Raw genomic sequence first — 20,964 nt, forward strand, 5'->3', positions numbered from 1 at the left:
TAATTAATTGATAGAACATTGTGCTTGAAATGGCAGTCATCTTGCTTTAAGTTGCTTCCAAATAAAAAGAACTACAATGATGGGCTGTGTGCATGAACAAGTCACTAGCGTGTGGAGAAGTCGATAAATGATAACTCGCACACACAGCTTTTCGCTTTTTTCATAGTTCTTGTAGACAGCTGAGGGAAGCGGCCATATTTCTCATACGTGTGTTGTGTGTATAAATATGGACTCATCAACACAAGCTTGATCAGCAAATACAAGGGCTTGCTAGCTAGCAATGAATTGCAGTATTCTAGCTACATTAATGGATTTTTGTCTCCCTTGTTTCCTTGCATTTCTCCTCACGGGAGGGGTGCTTGCAAGGAGAAATGGAGGTGATGCTAGCTTTGATCAGAATTATGATATCACCTGGGGATATGATCATGTCAAATCCCTTAATGAAGGAAGGCAGATTCAGCTCTCGTTAGATCATTCTTCTGGTCTCCTTTCTTCTCCTAGCTCCTTGAAAGCTACTAGCTATAAAATATTTATCATCAAAATACGAAACCATATCATTTCTTGACTCCTGTTTCCACATATATATATATACAAGCTTTACCTAGCTGAGAATTATTTTTTTTACTGTAAAATTCTCGTTTTTCTAATATGATTAATTATTTTCCTCTTATTTTAAGGCTCAATTATTTCTCATAAATATATATATATAAACACACACAACTCCATCTCGTTTTCATAAATGAGGAATATGTAAAGGAGCGACTTTGCTTGATACTTTATGGAGGCTTCAGATTCATGGCTATCCTTGCATGAACATGGAAACAATTCATCAAAATAAGAGGCTTAAATCCGAACTGAATACTAATATTTATTTCCTACCGTTTAATATATATACAAATTGTTACAACAACTACTAAGTACTTGTATAATTTCATTTTTATTTAACAATCTTTATATGATTTTTTTTATCATGTATTTAATTTGATTTGTTGTGGGGATGGATAGGTTCTGGATTTGGTTCCAAGCTAGGATTTGGTTCAGGATTCATTAACATGAGGATAAAGCTACCAGGAAAGGATTCTGCAGGAGTTGTCACGGCATTCTATGTCAGTACATACACTCAATAATTTTATCAATTTTCTTATCATATACCCTTCATTACAGTAATGATGATCATATCAAGGATGTATAATTTAGTAATCTATAATTAATGGTCGTTCTGATTTCCCTGTCAGCTAACTTCACACAGTAATAATCACGATGAGCTCGACTTTGAGTTCCTGGGCAACAGGGAAGGGAAGCCTATCACACTACAGACAAATGTGTTTGCAAATGGTCGAGGGAATAGAGAGCAAAGGATGCATCTTTGGTTCGACCCAGCTGCTGACTTCCACTCTTACAAAATCTTGTGGAACCAATATCAGATTGTGTAAGAGTACTGGGATCTCATGATTAGTTTCTAATCCGTATGATTAACATCTCTGGTTCCAAATATATAGCGATATATTTTACTGATATCTGTGCATATATCAGATTTTATGTGGATGATACTCCCATAAGAGTGTTCAAGAACCACACGAATATTGGAGTCAGCTACCCTTCACAGCCAATGCAAATAGAGGCAAGCTTGTGGAATGGAGAAAGCTGGGCAACAGACGGAGGCCATACAAAGATTAATTGGAGCCATGCACCATTTCAAGCTCATTTCCAAGGATTTGACATTAATGGCTGCTCAGATCATCAACAACCAAACGTTCAGCCATGTTATTCGACCAGCTACTGGTGGAATACCCGAAAGTACTGGACACTGGACTCTGCCCGACAAAGGGCATATGAGAATGTCAGGAAGAAGTATTTGACTTATGACTATTGTTCTGATAGGCCCAGGTACCCTACACCTCCCCCAGAGTGCCCTCAATAAGAGCACAACGTTTGGTGACGATTAATTTGTCATATTTATGTATAAGCTGTAAAAAAAAAAGAAATTTAAATCCTGAATATAAGGAGACTTCAATTGAAGTTCTCTCATATATTGTATAATTTCAATTATCAATTTCTTGGCAGATACTCTATGTGATTTATTATATATATAAATTACTTTTTTTTATTGTGATGTTATCCGACGAAGTGCATAATGTGTATAGAAAATAAAGTTATAGTCTTTTGAAAAGTATGTGGTTCAATAATCTCATAAAAATATAACAAAATAATTATTTATATAAAAGTTAAAACTAATCTAATCAAAAGAATCTAAAGCTAAATGAAAAAATTAATAACTAAAATCTAAAACCAACCACGTTTAATTTGAAATTCTTTCCATCTTATCAGCTAAAATCATTCGATAAAATTTGAACTCAATTAATATAAAGTTATGATTGTTTTTCACATAATCATTATACATAGCACACACACAAACAAACTTATGTATATCCTTTTGAGTTAATGAAAGGTTATGATTGGTTCATGTAATAACTTATATGTTTGTACATATTGCATCCTTTCTATTTGTCTTGCATCCTTACCGACTAGAATCTTTTGATAAAATTTAAACCTGATTTAATGATCGTATATAAAGTTATAATTGTTTTTGGCAAAACCATCATGCATGGCGCACACACAAACTGACTTGTGTGTATCCTTCTGAGTTAATGAAATGTTGGGATTGGTTCCTATAATAATCTGTGTTTGTATATGTTGTGTTTTTTCTACTTGTGTGCTTCGCTTGTCTTGTAACATGGGAGAGCGTGGGGGAAACCTCTTGATGAGGAAAAATACTTAGTTTCTAAACAAATACGAATGGATCAATAGAAGGAAGGCTAACTCTAGCAGGGAGTTGAGTTGCCGCATAGAAGCTATAAAAGTTTGACAAGAAAAATCCGAGCATGTGACAATTGGTATCATAATAGGCATAGCACACAAGACAGGCATTGTGTATTCCTTTTGTTAAGAGTTGATACAAGGTTGAGAGTTTTCCAGTAATATGTTGTATTTGAGTTTGTGCATTATGTTGTTCATATTCATTTATGTATTCTGCTTGTTTACAACATTAAAAGAGTATAGAAAGCTTTTTTAGTTTGTGGGACAAACTAGTTGTAAATAAACACAAGTGAATGGTGAGGGAAATGGCTGAACCTGGGACAAGACTGTCGTGTAGGGGCTGAAACTTTTGAAGAAAAAATCGACCTGTGACAATTAGTATCACACAAGATATAGTCTAACGTTCTAAAGTTATAGTCTTTTGAAAAAGCATGTGGTTAAATAATCTCTTGAAAAAAAAAACACAATAATTATTTATATAGAGGTTAAACTAATCTAATCAAAAGAATCCAAAGCTACGTGAGAAAATAACTAAAATAAAACTAATCAGGAAAATAATTATAACATTTAGCAGGCTTGATTTGAAAGTTTTTTAGACCTTACAAGCTAGAATTATTCCATAAAATTTAAACTGGATTCAATGGTCGAATATAAAATTATGATTACTTTTTCAGATTATATGTTGCGAATCATATCTTCAACCAAGCAGGTCTTTGAGTTCAATTTTTGGGAGGAAAGTCTGTGGAATATGTGTTCTAGCTAGGTCTAGTAATGTTTTTCTTCAGGTTGAGAGGGGTCTAGTTGCTGAACTGAAGAAAAAAGAAAATTATGGAGCTGACTATGTTGACCTCAGGAGGGTTTGGCGGTGAAGCCAGCTTCGACTTGTCAGTAAATCCCTATACGGTACTCAAATGAAGAAAATAGTAGGGTTGATTATCATTCTCTCCAGCTTTTGTGGAAAAGATACATGTTTTCCTTCCAAAGACATGATATCTCCTGGTATGATGGAGATGGTTCTGAAGCTTCCTTGTTGTATGTAATCAGCAGCTTTGCATTAGAGTACTTCGATAAGGTAGGCTTAGCACTTCGATGCTTTCAAGTTTGAGTTGGTACATTAGAGTGAATTAGTGAATGAATTCAGGAGTAATAAAATGTTATAACATCCTCAGAAACCAACCTGTGGAAACAGTGGCAAACGGCAAATAGATTATAATTTCCCGTCTGCAATGTTACTCTCAGCTTCTGCATAATTAGCTTGCAATGTTGTCAATGCCTTGCTTGGATATCGTTTCTTAGTTAACCTGCAAGTTGCAATTTAAAGCACAGAGAAAGATACTAAAAGTCTAGTGGAATGGAAGAACATACTGTCATTAATAACAACATGCACAGGTACAGGACATAATGTTTCTTATACAGCCAAACTGTGTTTCTCATCTGCTGTGTACGATATGTCAACAGGGTTTTTTGCACATAGCTGAATAAACTCCAGATGCTAATCAAGGACCTCATATCCCGCCAGCTGGAGTAAGCTTTCCCAGCTTCCGCAACCATGTTTTTCCCTAGCGATGACTCTGTGGGGAAAGTCACCCTTGCTGTCTAAGTTTCAGGTGATATGATCTCTAAATTCTCATTTCACAATGCGCTTGATGACAATCCAAGCTATTTGATTGATTATGGATCTGTGATGCAGGAAAAGAATCATGCTTTCTCTTACACTAAAGTATTACCTGTGCCTCTTACAGCCCCTGATTTTAGCATGCCGTACAATGTCATCACAATCACTTGCACGGTGTTTGCACTGTATTTTGGATCGCTGCTCAGTGCGCTACGAGGATGAATGGGAGAGAAGGAAAGGTTTCTTAACACTAAAGGTAACCTTGTCTTGGATCGTCTTCGTTGTATGTTCACTGGACTATGGTCCATAGATATGGTCTACGAATGGCTCTCTCTCATGAATTGATTCGATTCTTACAATCTAAATGTTGGTGAATCAACAAGAATTTTAAATTGCTAGATCGGATGTCAATTATGCGATGATATCCACGCATTAAAATATGTCTGTAGCATCCGAGACATTTCTCTGTTTTGAGCTAATCATTTTCAAGACCTAGAAAGTGACACCATCTTTCATTCTTTAACATTTTCCCATTGGTTTTACTTGCTCATTTACTCGACTCCTGATCTTTGTTTTTCGTTTGTCCAGTTGCAGCTGCTGTAAAAACTGTTCCCCGTCTGAGCTTTAAGATTCATCACCATTGATGAATTCTAAGTCGGTACTTAAAAGTCTTGTTAGTGGCTGCATTCGCCGTTGTTTGGCAATAGTAAGTTCGAGACCTCCAATGTGTAATAGATGCAAAAAGAAACATGCTTAGATAGCACCCAGTGCAATAGTGAAGAATCATAGTGTAAGCATAACTTCTTGTATTTTTAACCCACACTTTGCGTGGTAAATCTCGTATTGACAGACTTTCCCTGTGATTTAATTTGGCTATTGAGAGTAGCTGCTCACGAATGAGTGACCTCCATGAGCGTATCCATAATATTAAAAAAATGCTTAGGAACGTGTAGAATGATCTTTACTACCATTAAATCACATATTGTAGCCAGTTTTGTATCATTGTCCTATTTGTCATACATTTTTTAGGTTCTATATTAAATGGTATTTTTGAAATCTGTTTTATATCATGTTGGTGAGCAAATCATCCCCATATGCATCATCACCAATCTTGATTGATACTTTCATCCTGCGTTGAAAGTTTCATATGTACCTCTTCCAAGTTAATGATTTTAAAAACTAAGGTCAGGAGGTTTTCAGAAGTTACAGAGTGCAGTGCGACCAGTGTCAGAAATGAAAAGACTGATCAAACAGTCCATCATAAATTTTAACTTCTGCACACACACACACTTACCACATTCTCATTTTAGTGAAAATTACCAAAAAGAACAAGAACAAGAACAAGAAAGTCTCATCTTGTTCTCTTGCAAGGAGCAGCCAGAATCAGATCACCTTCTCTCATCCGTTTCAAATTGCCACTCATGCAACTGCATTCAATGGCTGACTGTATTTGAAGTTTGAAAGACTAAAAAGCTGGAATAAGAAAGGGCGATAACAACAGCACTAGTGTTGAGATGATCATTTCATATGTTCATAAAAGCCTCATAAATCCAGGGTGCAGGATGAAACTGGCAGGATATCACCTCTGAAGTCTGGACATGTACCTGAATTGGCTCCATTTATTTTCAACTTCTTGAGCAAGTTGACATGATGTTCTATCGACCGCTTCCTTTTGAAGCCAAGGCCATTCCATTTTGGCATCTGATAACTTTCATCACATCCTGAAGACACAAATTTTTAATAATGTTAGTGCCACAGCTACTCCTTTCAGTTTCTTGTTTTCTAAATCAAAATGATATTTTCCATTATCAGGGATTTGGCAAAATAGAGGCAATCTTCAAATAGGCACTTCTAAATCTTTCAATAAAAATTATCACCATGCATAAAGGCCAGATGTTTTGCATACCCGAGTTGCTTTCCTTCATCCTTTTATTCATGAGCAAGTCGATATCTTGACGCTGTTGTCTGCTATTACTCACACCAATGCCCTCAACTTCAGCTCTGTAGTTGCTCCTACTTGAAGCGCTTTGGGGGTCATGTGCCCCTGAGAACAAACAATTCCAACAAAATAAGCATTTAGTACAATGTTATAGTCAAAACACACAAGTTTAATCACGAAATACACATTTGAGATACCACTTTTGATTATCAAAAACATCCAATATTAACAAAAATTTAGAACGCATACAGATGCTGCACAGCCACCGATTCCTCAACCTTATTTTTGCTCATCCAGGCAATCCCAAAAGCTCAGAACCAATGAATATGTAAACTAGAGACTTTTCTGAATGCACAGGCCAATATCAATTCGATGCGGGAGAAGCCCCAATTAAGATTGTTCAAAGAAGGAATTTAATCTCCATTGACGCATAAGCTGGTACGAGGATACCTTGTCCTCTAAAAAATATAGTTTAACAAGAAACCAATTTCTCCTGATAGAAAAAAATACCAATCAAGTTTCACTTTTTCTTTCTCCCCAGAATTTCTCAGCAGCAACTAATAACAATTTGAAACAATCTTACTCATAACAGACTCAGTGTTTTCTTTACAATCAGATTAGACATGCAATTCACTACTCACAGTTCTTGAAAATATATTTTAAGCAAATAAAGAATCATTGCAAAGAGCTTACGCTTAGTCCCAACTTTGGAGAGCTTGCCATCTACAATAAGAGCTTCCTTATCATCTTTACCAGTGGACAAACCCTTTGCCGAGAAAAAACTAAGAAGCGATCGCCATGTAACAGAGGAGGAGATAAGATCAGCCCCTCTACTTATAAAGTAACCATTCAGCTTCAACGTTGAAGGGTCTAAACCAAAAGTCCTGGCTATAGACCCCAAGTCCAGTCTCTGCTCATCCCATGCAAAGAAGGACGCTATGCTGGACACAGAAGGGCACCGTAACTTCACCGTTCTTGGTTTGTTGCTGCTTCCTGATGATGACATTAGTTTCTTGCTGATTAGTCTGTTTCTCAATAGAATCAAGCTTCTTGTTTGAGCATCAATGCTTCTCTCGCCAACTCCTCAATTCTGTCTGTGTGGGAAGCTTCTTTTTTTCTAACGATTTCTTTCTGGAAGTGTCTGAAAGTTGTTTCTAGAGGCACTCTGCGTTGGGGTGTCGGTCTACCCACAGTTATATAAGATCCGGTCTGATCTACAACCCTGTTTAAGGATCTGTTTACCAATTGCAGGTTAACACGTATCGATTGAGTTTATTTTAATGAAACAAAAGTTATTTTAAATTAAAAAAAAATAATTGGAACAAGATGAGTTTTTTTAAAAAAAAACAATTGCTGACTAAATGTTACTTGGATTTTGACCTCTTGTACCCTAACATGTTTGCTAAATATTTTTTTTTTTTTAAGTATGTGTGATGTTTGCGAGGTAGTTTTTAAAATTAATTTTTATTTAATTTTGTTATAATAAAAATATATATTTGTAAGAAAAAATAATTTAAATTATAAAAAATATATATTTTATTAGATTTTTTTATTTTTTTTATTAATTTATTTTATGTTTTTATAAAATCATATCTTTTTTATTGGCATCATGTTTTTATTAAAAAATATTATTTAAATATTAATAAGAATCTCAATTATTATCAAGAAGGAAAAATTATTTTGATGAAATTTATATTTCAATCAAAATTCTCTTTCCTTGTTTATTTATTTTATTTTTTTTATAAAAATATATTTTTATATCGGAATTATTTTTTTGTAAATAGAAATTTATCAGAGCTGAAAAGCTAGATTCAATTAAAAAAAATCAAGATCAGATAATTAATTTATAAAAACAATGTACATAAAACATTTACAATGAAAAAATAAATATTAAATTTTTAATTAATATTTGTTATTTTTTTATAAATTTTGTATATTCATAAATAATAATTCATAAAATAATTATTATTATCATTATAAGAAAATATAATGTTATATGAAAACTATGGAAAAATTAGACAATATTTTTATTATTTTTATTCATAATGAGTTTTATTCAAAAGAAAACAAGAAAAAAATATGAAGGATGAGAGGCGAGACCTAGAGAATTGAGTTGCGCACCTAGCCTAAAAAAGAGAACCTAGATGTCCTTGACTTGCAATGCTAAGCTCACACCTGAATTTTTATTAAAAAATAGATAAATAATATGTAAAATCAAATAAAATTAATTAACCTGATTAAATTTGAAAGAGACTCATCTAAGTTAATTTAAAAAAAAATTAATTTTTTTTAAAAATAATATCATTTTAGATTAATCTAAATTGACATAACAAACCCACAACTTAAGTTTTTGATCAAATTTATAACTATGATTAAATATTAAATTTAGATAAAAAATTAAATGTTTCTTTCATTTTTCTATTCATCTCATCTATAATTTATTAGAAAAAACTTAATAATAGAATCACGAAATTAAGGTAGAAAAATGGATATAGAATTGAACGTCTATAGAATATTTCCTTGAGCAATATCCTCACGCAAAGATATTTTAAGAAGATTATGGTATTTTCTAATTGTGTAACTAACTCTCCCGCTAAAATTCTTAAAAACAATGTTATGTCTTTTTCTAATTGTACAAATCCTTTTTTTCTCTCTAAATATTAAATATTGAATGTAATTTGATAAAGTCATGAAAAACCTCAAACAGAACTGGGCTTTCCACATTTATAATCTTGGGTTAGAGAAGTGACTAGATCATTAGTTAGTGAATTTTGTTGCGAAGACAAGTTCTTTATCATGATAAAGAGTTCTTTAATGTTTAAGTTATTTGAATATACGTGAAGAGAGAATGTGTGGAACAGGAAGAGTAATGTTGTTGGGTATACAACCAAAGTCCCACATTGGCTAGAAATGAAGAGGATTATGGATATATAAGGATGGACAAATATCTCCATTGGTATGAGACCTTTTGGGTATAGCCCAAGAGCAAATCCATGAGGGCTTAAGCCCAAAGTGGATAATATCATACCAATGTGGAGATTGGTGGTGTCCATAGTCCTTACAAGTGGTATCAGAGCCAGGCCCCGGAGTTAGCTATGATGGATGAATCCTCGGAATGCCGAACAGAAGGTGGTGGGCCCCCAATCACGATGTAATCCATGGATCAACTCTATTGGATAGATGGTGTGCTCCCTTCATAGACGTGTCCTGATCCCAACACGGTGAAGAGGAGTTGACCTAGAAAGAGCAAACTCTCAAGTCAGGTAGTGCTCTCCGGATGCTTCATGGACGTGTCCTGACCCCAACACGGTGAAGTAGAGAATGAATAATCCTGGTTGGTTGAGAGTGGACGGATGAATGATCGGTTTGAGGGGAGGCTCGGTGGTCTTTTGTTTGAGGGGAGGATTGTTGGGTATACAACCAAAGTCCTACATTGGCTAGAAATGGAGAGGATTATGGGTATATAAGGATGGACAAATATCTCCATTGGTATGAAGCCTTTTGGGTATAGCTCAAGAGCAAATCCATGAGGGCTTAGGCTCAAAGTGGACAATATCATACCAATATGGAGATTGGTGGTGTCCATAGTCCTTACAAATGTATGGTATAGTTTAAGTGAAAATGTCTTGGTCTTTATTTGTATTTGGTAACCGGTGATAATTATAAATATTAATGGTCATATAAATTTACCTAGTAAAGGGAGAAAAAATGATGAGAAATATATACTTTCATAGAAAATTAAGTTATTGAATAGCATTTTGATCTTGTCATTGGTGAATAAGTCAATGCCTGGGTATGCCATTAGGATGGCAGGCTAGGAAAGTAGGGGAAAAGTCAAGTTTAAAAGATTAACATCGGTGAAAAAATGGTTTGGGCCATGCTTAGGGACTTCTACTTGAAAGATTGGCTTGATATTATTAAAAAGAGGTTGTTTATTGGTGAGAGAGGGTGAGTAGGTGACATAGATGCAAAGTTTGGTTGGGCAAAGATTGGAGAGGGTTCAGTTGGGCCAAGATAGAGGGTTAGGTTTGAGCTAGGCTTTGAAAGGGCTCCAATGGGTTTGGCCGGACTTGGCCCGGAGAAAGCTCAGCTACTTCCTTGAAGGGTTCGGCTAAGAGAAAGAAGGGAGAGGTTCGGTTGGGCTGTTGACCGTAGTAAGGGTGGTTTACCGATTGTTGGTTTTTGGACTAGGAGGAGAGGGTTAGATTGAGCTTGGGATTATGGATTTTGGTCGAAGAAGCTCGCACGAACACACGGGCTTCAGAATTTCCGGGGGATGGGGAAAGGAGAGGGAGAGAGCGAGACATTCGTTCAATAAAGCGGCGGAAAGGTTTGCCAGTCGAAGGGGTTCTTTTCTTGACAGGGAAGTAGAGGAAAAGGGTAGGAAGAGGAAGAGTGAACATGCTAGATTCATCAAAAAAGTTTCAGGAATCTAGTGTTTTGCTTTCCTTTCCATGATTGGAATCCAAAAAAGCTATCCAATCAATCTCTTTACAATGCGTGGGTGGCAAGGCTTCTCTCACGTACGTCCAAGTTCTAAACGAAACCAGCTAGCTACAAGCCATTTACAACAACACTTGGCTAGCTACCTCTCTAATTCTCTTTCTACAACATCACCTGCTTATTGATCACTCCATTAAAGGCACCTCCTTAATTCAATGGAGTCTCTACAGGGTACGATGCACCATTATTCATAATGATTAAGATTTTTCTTCTCTTTATACAAATCTATCAATCTTTCATGTTTCAGAGCTTCCAAAACATCTTGATCATCTGTTGTAACTGGAGCCATCCTTCCTAGCTAGGATGCCGAATATATCTCTTATAATATTATTTGCTAATTCTTGCTACACTTGATCATACATAATAATCGAATATATATAATTCTCTACATGCATGTAGCATGTTCTTGAGTTACGTATAATATTCTTCTTTCTCATCTCTCAAGCAGAATTGAGTGTCTTGGAAGCAAACAAGCGATTGCTTAAGGAACTTGAAGACATGGGTTTCCCACGGATCCAAGCTGCGAAAGCACTTCATTGTTCTGGTGACCTTTTTTGAATACACTATTGGCATTTCGATGCGTGCTTTGAGCTACGTTTGTATATGAAGTTGAAAATATTTCTTCTTCAGGCAATACTGACATCGAAGCTGCCATAAATTGGATCGTTGATCACGAGAATGAACCAAGCATCGATCCAATGCCCCTGGTATGATTCTTTCTTTTCTTAATTTTCTTTTCAAATCTTGGTGATCGATCGGTTCTTTCTTCTACCATATTTAGTGTCTAGAATTTGCTTCCAGATAGCAGTGAACATTGATATCGACTCTCCTCAGCCAATTCAAACTACGGAGGAAATGCAAATAAAAGCACAAGAATTAAGGTTTGTTTAATGATTTTCATATATACTAATATATAATAATTTTCTTTATTTTTCTCATTTCATAAATCCTATCTTATTACTAAAAGAATATGGTTGATTATATTTCAAATCTTATTATTGATTTTGAATTTAATGATTTGGATTAAGTGAGAGGAATAAAATAATAAGTTAATTTATTGTTATATTTTTTTAATTAAACATTTATTGTTATATTTATGATCATATATACCAATCATGACCATTCAGTTAAAATTCCGTACGTAATTTAGATTTAATAAACATAACGGTGATGTTCCTTAAAGAATATGAAGGGATTCCAATTCAATGAGTAGAATTTTGAAAACCAAAGTATGATTTATTGTAAAATAATAAGAGGTTTTTTGTTTAGTAAAATGTTCAGACACCAGCAATGTTTTAAGTGTATAAAAATTACCTTACATTCAGCGAACATATGTAAATAATTTAATACGATATCTGAATTTCCATTTTGTTTTTTTTTTTTCATTTAAAAAAAAATATTATGAATTCAGGAATCAAGCTCGGAAGGAGAAGGAAGATGAAGAAAAGAGATTGGAACGAGAAAGGGAGAAGGTACAGTGCATTCATCCTGCTTGTTACCAGGATCTTGCATCGACTATATGTCCATCATGCTTGCAGTAAATATTAATTGCTTAGCTCTTCGCACCAAAGCTGTTTCTCTTCGTATTTCTTTTCCCTGTTGATCTGTGAATTCATGTGTGCTCCACATGGTGTGATTCGCTATATAAATTTTAGATTTATATGGGGCCTTCATTTGCGAAATCTAGCTGCTAAATGTGTTACAGGAAAGGATTCGAGCTGGTAAGGAAATCCATGAGGCAAAGCGAATTGCTGAGGATAATGAAAGAAAACGGTGTGTTCTTAACCTGTGGCTGCTTTGTGTGTTGTAGTGTATGTTAGTTTGTCCGTTCTCTGTCGTGCTACGTCTGAACCTTTGAATGCATTTGTTTTTACCAGTTATTTAGCCTCGAGGAAAGCAGAGAAAGAGGAAGAGAAAAGAGCAAGGGAGAAAGTTCGTCAGAAACTTGAAGCTGATAAGGTTTCCGTTGCCACATCGAAGAAATATTTCTGTTACTCAATGTGTATGAGACAAGGTTATGCATGATCAGTTGCTATCATATTGTTTTTGGTTAGTGTCGTGGGATAGAAGATCCGGATATAAAAGGGACAGAAGCCTTGGTTAGAAGGATATTGGAACAGTTTTGAAGTGGGTTTCTGTCATTTCAAAACAAAAAAGACAGTTGGACATGTTCCCTGTCCCCTCTGTCCTAGCTATCCTCGTCTCATAATGGTATTGTCTTTGCCAGACTTTGAAAAGGAGGAAGGAAAAAGGAAAGGAAAGAAAGACATAAAATTATAGGTATATCGTAATTAGAAGCGGAATAGGGACACCTGGTAATTAAGTTCGTCTGCTATGTGAGAAAGCAAGTGATGATCCCTGAATAGTTAAGAGAATTCCAGGTTTATTAGCATTGATTTAAGAAGTCATCCCTTTGGATTAGTATTGTAAACTGTCATGAAGAATGTTGCATCATCTATCTTATGATTCATTTTGATCCTCATTGTATAGATTCGGTCCAGAATTAAGCTGTTCTCCTGACTCGTGAACATTTTCTTGTTATTGGGCATTGAAAGCTTTCTGCTTTTCTTCACAGAACGAACGAAGGCGGATGCTTGGATTGCCATCAGTAAGCCACACAGCTACAAAACTTTCTAGACCTTCCACAGATGATAAAAAGGTGTGGTGTTAGGATCTTTAAGTGGCATTTGATTACTATCTTGAGAAAGAAGACACAAGGATAACGGAGACAGAGCGGACATGTCCCGCTGTACCTCTTGTTTTAAAAGAAAATCTGGTACATATATAGTCTCCTCATGATAACATTTAAATTGCAGAACTATGTCAGCGTTGCCTCTGTCTCAAAAGTAGAGCAGTTAAGAGAATGTTTACGGTCTCTCAAGCGCAGTCACAAGGTAAATGACTTCTGTTCTTTAACGTACACATACATGGTAAAAAGGCAAAAGAGATGCCAATCCTAGATTTTAATCAAGGTCTTTGTGTTTGGTTCACAGGACTGAACTTCTTTTTTCTTGGTGTAGGATGACGATGTCAGAGTCAAAAGGGCCTTTCAAACTCTTCTTGTATATGTTGGGAATGTTGCACAGAATCCTGACAAGGAAAAATTCAGGAAAATTCGCATTGGTAATCCATTATTCCAGGTCAGACACTTGCTTGATTGATGATGTTGAGACCATATATATCCTCCAGAAGAATTGAATTTTTCCATTAATTTGGGCTGAACCATTGGGATGGATTGTCACCGCAACTCCGGGCAAACTGAATAATCCATCGGCTAACAGCATCAAACACAGTTTGAGCACATCCTCTTGCTCATGACCAAGAACTTGGCATCCCATGTCATATTCACATTGAGCACTGATTGTGAAGGCATTTAACTGTTGTGAAAACTTCACATTGTACCTCTCGGTAGTCTTCCTAGGCGTTTCATGTTTTTAACTTCAGATTCACATTAAAGAAAGCCCAAATATATCCAAATTTTCTTTCTAGAGTAGATGATTGAAGTTGCATGTTGTTCTATAAACACTACTGTGTGATGAAGTGCTCTATTTTTCTATCAGTAACTATGATGTTTTGGTAAAAACAAATCTGGTTGGGAATAAAATCCTGCTTAGACAAGTTCTGGGTTGACGGGTCACTAGTTTGACTAGCTAATTAGCTGAATCGAGTTTTATAATCATGATGAGTAACCCTCGCTTATATTTTTCTAATAATTTTCCCCTTATATGGTGGCAGAATAGGGTTGGAAGATTGATAGGAGGCATTGAGTTTCTTGAACTATGTGGGTTTGAAAGAATCGAAGAGGACAAATTCTTGTTTCTTCCTCGTGATAAGGTTGACTTGGCTGTTCTAACTTCTAAACTCAGCAGGACTGGAGATAAAGTCTGCAATGTCGAATCCTTTCTTTGGACTTCTCTCCCATGCGTAAGATATCATAATCGGTGTTATATCAGGTTACTTTCTCGATTCTTAATCAAGTTGTAAACTTCGAGATAATCGAAACGAGAAGAAAATATACAAGAAAATATACAAGACATGTGTGTGTTAATTTTACAGTCTAATGCAGCGCAGCTCTCCTTCTAATCATTTTTATTGATATACCACAAATTAAGCTACTGCAAGCGTAGCTACAACTTGAAATTGCTAGCCAAGTACTGTATGTATTTCGTAATTATTCCATCAATAATCTGTGGAACTCGTCCACTTGATCATCAGGCAGGTCCAGGCAAATATTAAGGCCTCCATCACCTTCTAGTCCAGGCAACAGGAAGACCAAACCAGGTTTTAACACAACTGGAGTAGCATATTTAAGTTTCCCCCATGAAAATACATCTTCCTCTAGCCCCAGCCGAAACCATGCCACTAATGAGAAGCTATTCTCATTGCAAGGCGTCCCTCTGTGGACCTCTAACCAATCTATCCCAGACCTCACATACTCATCATCGAATCTCTCTACCCCTTCTTGCACTTTCCTTACAATGTAAGAATCCTCTTTGTCCTTGAGTTCTCTCACACTTGCTCGTGCACATCCGGGAACCAAAGCATTCCCAGCAAATCCAATTTGAACTGGTGGCACCACAATTCTTCTCACGTCAACTGGAAACAACATTGTGCTACATACCTCATCATGAATCTTTGTTGCAATGCTCCTTGCCTTCCATACCTTTGCAGCTATGGCGTGAAAAGTGGTGCACCTTTTCAATTTCCCATCCGTGAGGGCTGCCATTTTTAGGCTGGCAATGCGTTGAGGGGGGATATGGATCAAATGAGTCGTATTATGTGGAGTACTAAAGTGCATGACATTAGTGCACCTTTTGCCTCCAACTGAGAAAAGGTTGTCTCTAGTTTCACTGGGTTTGGAGTACTCATGGTGTGGGTGACTAATTCTTGGTGGGTTCCTAGCTTTGAAGATTGTTCGATCAGGATTTGGAACTATGACCAAATCATCACCTCGAGTGAATGCAGCCAAGTTTTTCTCAAAATCCCTGGCAGCAGCCCCGTCCAAGACACAGTGATTGTAGCGGGAGGCAAGTGCTAAACTTCCACATCTGAATTGTGTCAACTATCAAAACAGAAGATTAAGCTTTTAAATCAGAATAAAATGTCTCCTAGAAATCAATTTTGTAAGACGTTTAAGATGGAAAAGGGAAAGGAAAAAAAGCTAACAAGTAATGGTAGTAGTTGAACCTGTATATAAAGAAGGGGCTTGTCTTTGAACTCCATTTCATCCTCTCCCTCTTCACGCAAGAAAGCCACCAGCTGTTTGAAATCTGGTTTGGGTGCAAAGAGCCCACCAAGCTGGCTCAATCTGGTGTCAGTTCTAGCTGCAGCAACAACAATACCAGCACCATTACAGTCAATCTCCAACCTACTGTTATCTTCCAAAGCTGGCACAAGCCGTCCAGCAAAGAAGTCGTAAGGCACTAGCAAGGAACGGAGTGCACGGTATAGGGTATTGTAAGATTCAGAGAAGCTGATTTTGTTCTCTGGAGGATCATAAAAGGAAACGGATTCTTGATATGCAACAAGAGGCAAGTCTAAGTTTGATAAGAAAATTCGCCTTCGATTTGTGGGCATCTCTGGTACAATCACAACTTTCTCCACCAACTTCACCCCCTCCATATTTTTCGTTGAGTTTTCTCACCTTGCCTTCCCTTCTTCATTTTGTGCTCGCTTAAATATTGAACCTTCATTTCCTCACCATTTATGATATATAGAAATGTAACTGTGCGTAGTTTCTGTATTAAATGAAAGAGTAGTTTCTTAGGTCAACACGAACGTCAAGAAGAGAAACGTAAAATGTGTAGACTTAAATATCCATGATATTAGATGTTTTTTCTAAGAATAAAATAGTAATTTCATTAATATTAGTACAAATAAATAAATATTATCTAATAAACTAAGAGATTTGCATCAAATTTTATTTATTTAAATATTATAAATAAATATAATGGATTGTTTGGGAGGGTGGTTATGACTGTTTTTCACTCGGAAACGTATCAAAATAATATTTTTTTATTTTTTAAAAATTATTTTTAATATCAGTACATCAAAATAATTTGAAAACACCAAAAAAAAATTAATTTAAAACAAAAAAATAAAAAAATTAAACTTTTTTAAAAATACTTTAAAAACACAAAAATAAACAGGGTATTAAAAAACTAGTTTTTCAACTTTGAATAATTTAGATTTTTATCTATTTTTATTTTAGCTGCTGAACTTTATTTATTCTTATTTACTTCCTATTTGTTATTATACTTCAATATTGAATTAGAAACCACATTTACAAAAAAAAATTTTATGTTGTTCTTAACAATACAATAGATAAATCAAAAACCAAAATTATTTTTTAAAAAAGATCTTTTCACACTTTCTTTGTTCACGTGATGTAAAATGTTCAATTATGTCCCACAAGTTTTACTTCTTTTATATTTGATCCCTTGTTTTTGGCTTTTTATGCTTCAGTTTGTAAATTATTTTTTTTTCTGTGTTTAGTCCCTAATTGTCTAGAGAAGGGAAAGAAAGCAGCCATAGTCTCCTTGAAAAAATAGGGGAAAAAAAATATGGCATGTGGGCTGGAATTTAAGGCCCAGACATGCTTGGAATTTATGGTTTTGAATCAGGCGTGTTTGTTCAATATCAATGTTTAAGTTTTAATTAAAAAAATAACCTCGTGAACATTTTGTAATGAAAATAAAATATTGATTTAATTATTTTTTATTATATGATTTTTTATATTACATATTTAATTATTTTATATAAAAATTATCGATTTATTATTTTTTTATTCAAACTTTCTTTTAAAATTATGATAATTTTTAATTTTAAAAACAATATTTCTTAAAAAAAAAACATTTTTTTAATAGAAAAAGAGTTAACTCACTTCGTCTATTCTCAATTTGTCCGATCCTTTTTCAGATTAGGTTACATGGGTCATTAGGCCGATTCAAAGTTCAGGTTCAGTTTCATGAATGCTATATATCCTGATAGTATTTAGTATTATGATAATTATAATAGTGATAATTTTTTAATATATTTTTTATTTAAAAATATATTAAAATAATATTTTTATTATTATTTTTTAAATTTTATTTTAATATCAATATATCAAATGATTTAAAAATATTTTTTAAAAAATAATTTTAAGTAAACAGCATTTTACTGTAATGTACAGTAATTAATCTTTGCCTACCTATTGTAACCATAATAAATTAAATTTGTAAAATATTTAATGGATGAGTTGAATAAATTTTATTCAACTCTCTCTCGAGTTGGTCTCACAAGTGAGATCCAGTGTTCATTTTATTTCTTCTAAACTAGGGTTAAGTTGACTGTAATTATCAAAAACACACTATAATTTAATTATATAAAAAAATCACGTTAATTTATTATCGAAACTGCAATATTTATATGTATCATATTTTAATAGCTTTTATTTTTTACCCAGCTAGAGAAAAAATAATTTGGTTAACAAATTAATTTTTATTTTTTTGTATTGAGCATCACATATAATTATATTTCAAATCTTAATTTTATATAAATTAAAATAACTTACTTTTAAAAATTCATATCACAGTAATTTTAACCAAACATATATTTTTTTAAATCACTACTAAAATATTTTTTTAAAATCGCAATAACAAAAGCTACTACAATACCCCACACACAAAAAAAAATAGCATGTTTGAATTATTAGGCAAACTTATGATGGTTTTTTTTTAAGTAATATAAGATAAGAAAGAGGATTATGTTAAAAAAATTAATTGATAGATGAAAATTACAAAAGTTGTTATGAAACCATATATTACATATGGATGTCTATTTTCCACCTCTTTATTTTCAGGTTCATTTATCATCTTTAAATTCATTTGAATTTTGCAAGTATTAATGTACATTAGATTATAAATAAAGTATTGTTGAGATGATAACAGGATACAACTATATTTATAAGATTACATGAAATAAGAATGCTTTCTTTTTGTTTCTATGATCTTTATTGTTCTTATTTATTCTATTTACTCTTTATTGAATATATTGTCAAGTTTTAAATATTTAGTTTTATAATATGTTATCAACACAATTACTCCTCACTTTCATCCTAAAACAAATAATCATATTTGATTTGTGGATAAATAATAAAATGTATGTTTTTTTATCTAATCCTTCTAATTATTTAAGTGAATCATAAATTTTTTGAATTTTATAACAAATTTATTCAATATTTGACCGAATATTTATTATAACGTTTAAATTAAATTTTTAACAATTTTGATATTTCATGAAGTAACTTATAACACTTGATATTATAGGTAAGAATTATTTATCAGGGTACTCTTTGATGCCAAAATTCATTTGGACACCATTAAAGATCAAAATGAAACATCTAGTCAAAACAAGAAAAATGTCATGATTTTCTTATGTCATCATCTTCATAAAAAGTTGAAAATTGAGTATCTCACAATCAGAAATCCTTTTATTCTTTGGCAAAACTTAAAAGAAAGATATGATTATCAAAGGACAATTATTTTTTTAGAAGGTCGCCATGATTGAATACATTTATGATTGCAGGATTTTAAATTGACAAGTGAATATAATTTTACAATGTTTAATATTAATTCTAAATTAAAATTATATGGAGATAATATCATCGATGGAGATATGTTAGAAAAAAAATATTATATACTTTTCACGCCTCAAATACACTCAGGCTTTCTTTATTTTAGGTCAACTTAATTTTGTCACCAAATAATTTTTTTTGTAATAATTTTACTCAATCTTTAGAAATTATTAACTAAGAAATTTATCTATTTTAAAATGCATACATCCATATTGTCTAAATTGCAATTTTATAAATAACTTATTTTGAGACTAAAATTGATATAATTGTATAAAATAATTTAGGTGTATAATTTATACTATTTCAATAGTATAAATATGCATTTCATATTCCCCCTTTTATTTTTATAACCATAGTTAGATTCGCCGATTAAGGGTTTGTTTGAAATTATGGTTGCTGTTCAAAGTGTTTTTTACTTAGAAATATATCAAAATTATTTTATTATTTTTTTAAAATTATTTTTGAGATCAACACATTAAAACGATCCAAAAAAATATAAAAAAAAATACTTTTTAGCCAAAAAAATGAATTTTTTAAAAATACAGGTTGGACCGCGTTCCCTAAAGACCCTTGCAAGTTTTACTTCTTTCCGAAACTTTTTAACAAAATGATGATATTTTAATTTTTTTTATTAAAAGAATCAAAAAAAAAGATAGTTCAAGTGATTTTTCAAAAATTATAATTTAAGTCGACTCCTCCAAATCACTATTCAAGCCCAAGGCTGAGCCCCAAATTGGATCTTTTGACTATATTTATGACCAAATTCCCACCATATATGAAGTGATGTTCATAGTTATAAAAACTGAATCGGCTTGGTGGATCAATTAAAAGGTCGATTTAAGACTCGCATGATCTCCAAGTTAAACTAATTCAAATTAAAAAAAATAGTGGAAGAAATTGTCCAGCCTTGACCCATTAAAAAAACATCTGATTACTTATGATATAATTAATTCGGATAAAACTAGATAAAAACTTATTGATATTTTTCTATTAAAATAATATCTTTTTAATAATTTTTTTTTATATAAAATAGAATTAACCAAGTTAATCCTCTTGACTATGACACAAATTTTATCATGATTTAACTTCTAAATCGAGTTTTAAAACAATAGATATGATAAAAAAAATACGACGAGGTGAAAATATAAAACATTAAAGAAAATTGACCAGCCTTAACTTATTAAAAAACCTCGATTACTTATGATATAATCGATTCAGTTATAACTAGGTAAAAATCTCATTAATTTTGTGTTAATTTTTTTTGTCAAAATAATATTATTTTGAGTTAAAAAATAAACCAACTACACTAACATTGCCATAATTCAACTCCTAAATCAAGCTATCAAGTTTTTAAAACAATGGGTACGACACAAAATAACACAAGGGCCGAAAGCGTAAATTTCCATTACAGTCCCTTCTTCCCTTTCCACGTCTTTAATTAGCATTCAGCAGTAACATTTATTTATTTTCTCA

At 33.2% G+C, this 20,964-nt stretch overlaps 4 protein-coding genes across 5 annotated transcripts; 2 read left to right on the forward strand and 2 right to left on the reverse strand.

The window, feature by feature from the left end:
• The first annotated feature begins 307 nt into the window (after positions 1–307).
• On the forward strand, positions 308–1,984 carry LOC133691774 (xyloglucan endotransglucosylase/hydrolase protein 2-like). The gene is made up of 4 exons (XM_062112366.1): positions 308–482; positions 1,006–1,106; positions 1,236–1,429; positions 1,534–1,984. The coding sequence occupies exons 1-4, from the start codon at positions 308–310 to the stop codon at positions 1,919–1,921; spliced, it is 858 nt and encodes a 285-aa protein (XP_061968350.1). The 3' UTR covers positions 1,922–1,984.
• Positions 1,985–5,662: 3,678 nt separating this feature from the next.
• LOC133691892 (uncharacterized) lies at positions 5,663–7,546 on the reverse strand. The gene is made up of 3 exons (XM_062112511.1): positions 7,065–7,546; positions 6,339–6,476; positions 5,663–6,153 (listed from the first exon to the last, which is right to left on the reverse strand). Exons 1-3 carry the CDS (start codon positions 7,375–7,377, stop codon positions 5,975–5,977), a joined length of 630 nt encoding a protein of 209 aa, XP_061968495.1. The 5' UTR covers positions 7,378–7,546; the 3' UTR covers positions 5,663–5,974.
• A 3,351-nt stretch (positions 7,547–10,897) lies between these two features.
• On the forward strand, positions 10,898–16,096 carry LOC133691696 (uncharacterized). 2 transcript variants are annotated; one of them, XM_062112301.1, is made up of 11 exons: positions 10,898–11,045; positions 11,323–11,418; positions 11,505–11,581; positions 11,676–11,755; positions 12,286–12,346; positions 12,580–12,647; positions 12,752–12,833; positions 13,450–13,533; positions 13,691–13,768; positions 13,895–14,014; positions 14,610–16,096. In XM_062112301.1, the coding sequence occupies exons 1-11, from the start codon at positions 11,030–11,032 to the stop codon at positions 14,856–14,858; spliced, it is 1,011 nt and encodes a 336-aa protein (XP_061968285.1). In that variant the 5' UTR covers positions 10,898–11,029; the 3' UTR covers positions 14,859–16,096. The 2 variants fall into 2 exon arrangements, with proteins under 2 accessions (XP_061968285.1, XP_061968286.1); XM_062112302.1 differs by having other exon boundaries at positions 13,895–13,997; positions 14,610–14,727.
• LOC133691697 (acyltransferase GLAUCE-like) lies at positions 14,949–16,569 on the reverse strand. Its single transcript, XM_062112303.1, has 2 exons — positions 16,062–16,569; positions 14,949–15,936 (listed from the first exon to the last, which is right to left on the reverse strand). Exons 1-2 carry the CDS (start codon positions 16,494–16,496, stop codon positions 15,046–15,048), a joined length of 1,326 nt encoding a protein of 441 aa, XP_061968287.1. The 5' UTR covers positions 16,497–16,569; the 3' UTR covers positions 14,949–15,045.
• Positions 16,570–20,964: the final 4,395 nt, after the last annotated feature.

This window comes from Populus nigra, chromosome 4, assembly GCF_951802175.1.
Source record: "Populus nigra chromosome 4, ddPopNigr1.1, whole genome shotgun sequence".
NCBI classification, from domain to species: domain Eukaryota; kingdom Viridiplantae; phylum Streptophyta; class Magnoliopsida; order Malpighiales; family Salicaceae; genus Populus; species Populus nigra.

Coding starts and splice junctions, on each gene's coding strand:
- LOC133691774 (XM_062112366.1), top strand. CDS start 308: ATGGATTTTTGTCTCCCTTGTTTCCTTGCATTTCTCCTCACGGGAGGG. Junction 483..1,005: donor CTCGTTAGATCATTCTTCTG/GTCTCCTTTCTT, acceptor GGGGATGGATAG/GTTCTGGATTTGGTTCCAAG. Junction 1,107..1,235: donor GAGTTGTCACGGCATTCTAT/GTCAGTACATAC, acceptor TTTCCCTGTCAG/CTAACTTCACACAGTAATAA.
- LOC133691892 (XM_062112511.1), bottom strand. CDS start 7,377: ATGTCATCATCAGGAAGCAGCAACAAACCAAGAACGGTGAAGTTACGG. Junction 6,477..7,064: donor CTCCAAAGTTGGGACTAAGC/GTAAGCTCTTTG, acceptor GTTTGTTCTCAG/GGGCACATGACCCCCAAAGC. Junction 6,154..6,338: donor GATGAAGGAAAGCAACTCGG/GTATGCAAAACA, acceptor TTGTGTCTTCAG/GATGTGATGAAAGTTATCAG.
- LOC133691696 (XM_062112301.1), top strand. Junction 11,419..11,504: donor GAAAGCACTTCATTGTTCTG/GTGACCTTTTTT, acceptor TTTCTTCTTCAG/GCAATACTGACATCGAAGCT. Junction 13,769..13,894: donor CTCTCAAGCGCAGTCACAAG/GTAAATGACTTC, acceptor TTCTTGGTGTAG/GATGACGATGTCAGAGTCAA.
- LOC133691697 (XM_062112303.1), bottom strand. CDS start 16,496: ATGGAGGGGGTGAAGTTGGTGGAGAAAGTTGTGATTGTACCAGAGATG. Junction 15,937..16,061: donor AGCCCCTTCTTTATATACAG/GTTCAACTACTA, acceptor CTGTTTTGATAG/TTGACACAATTCAGATGTGG.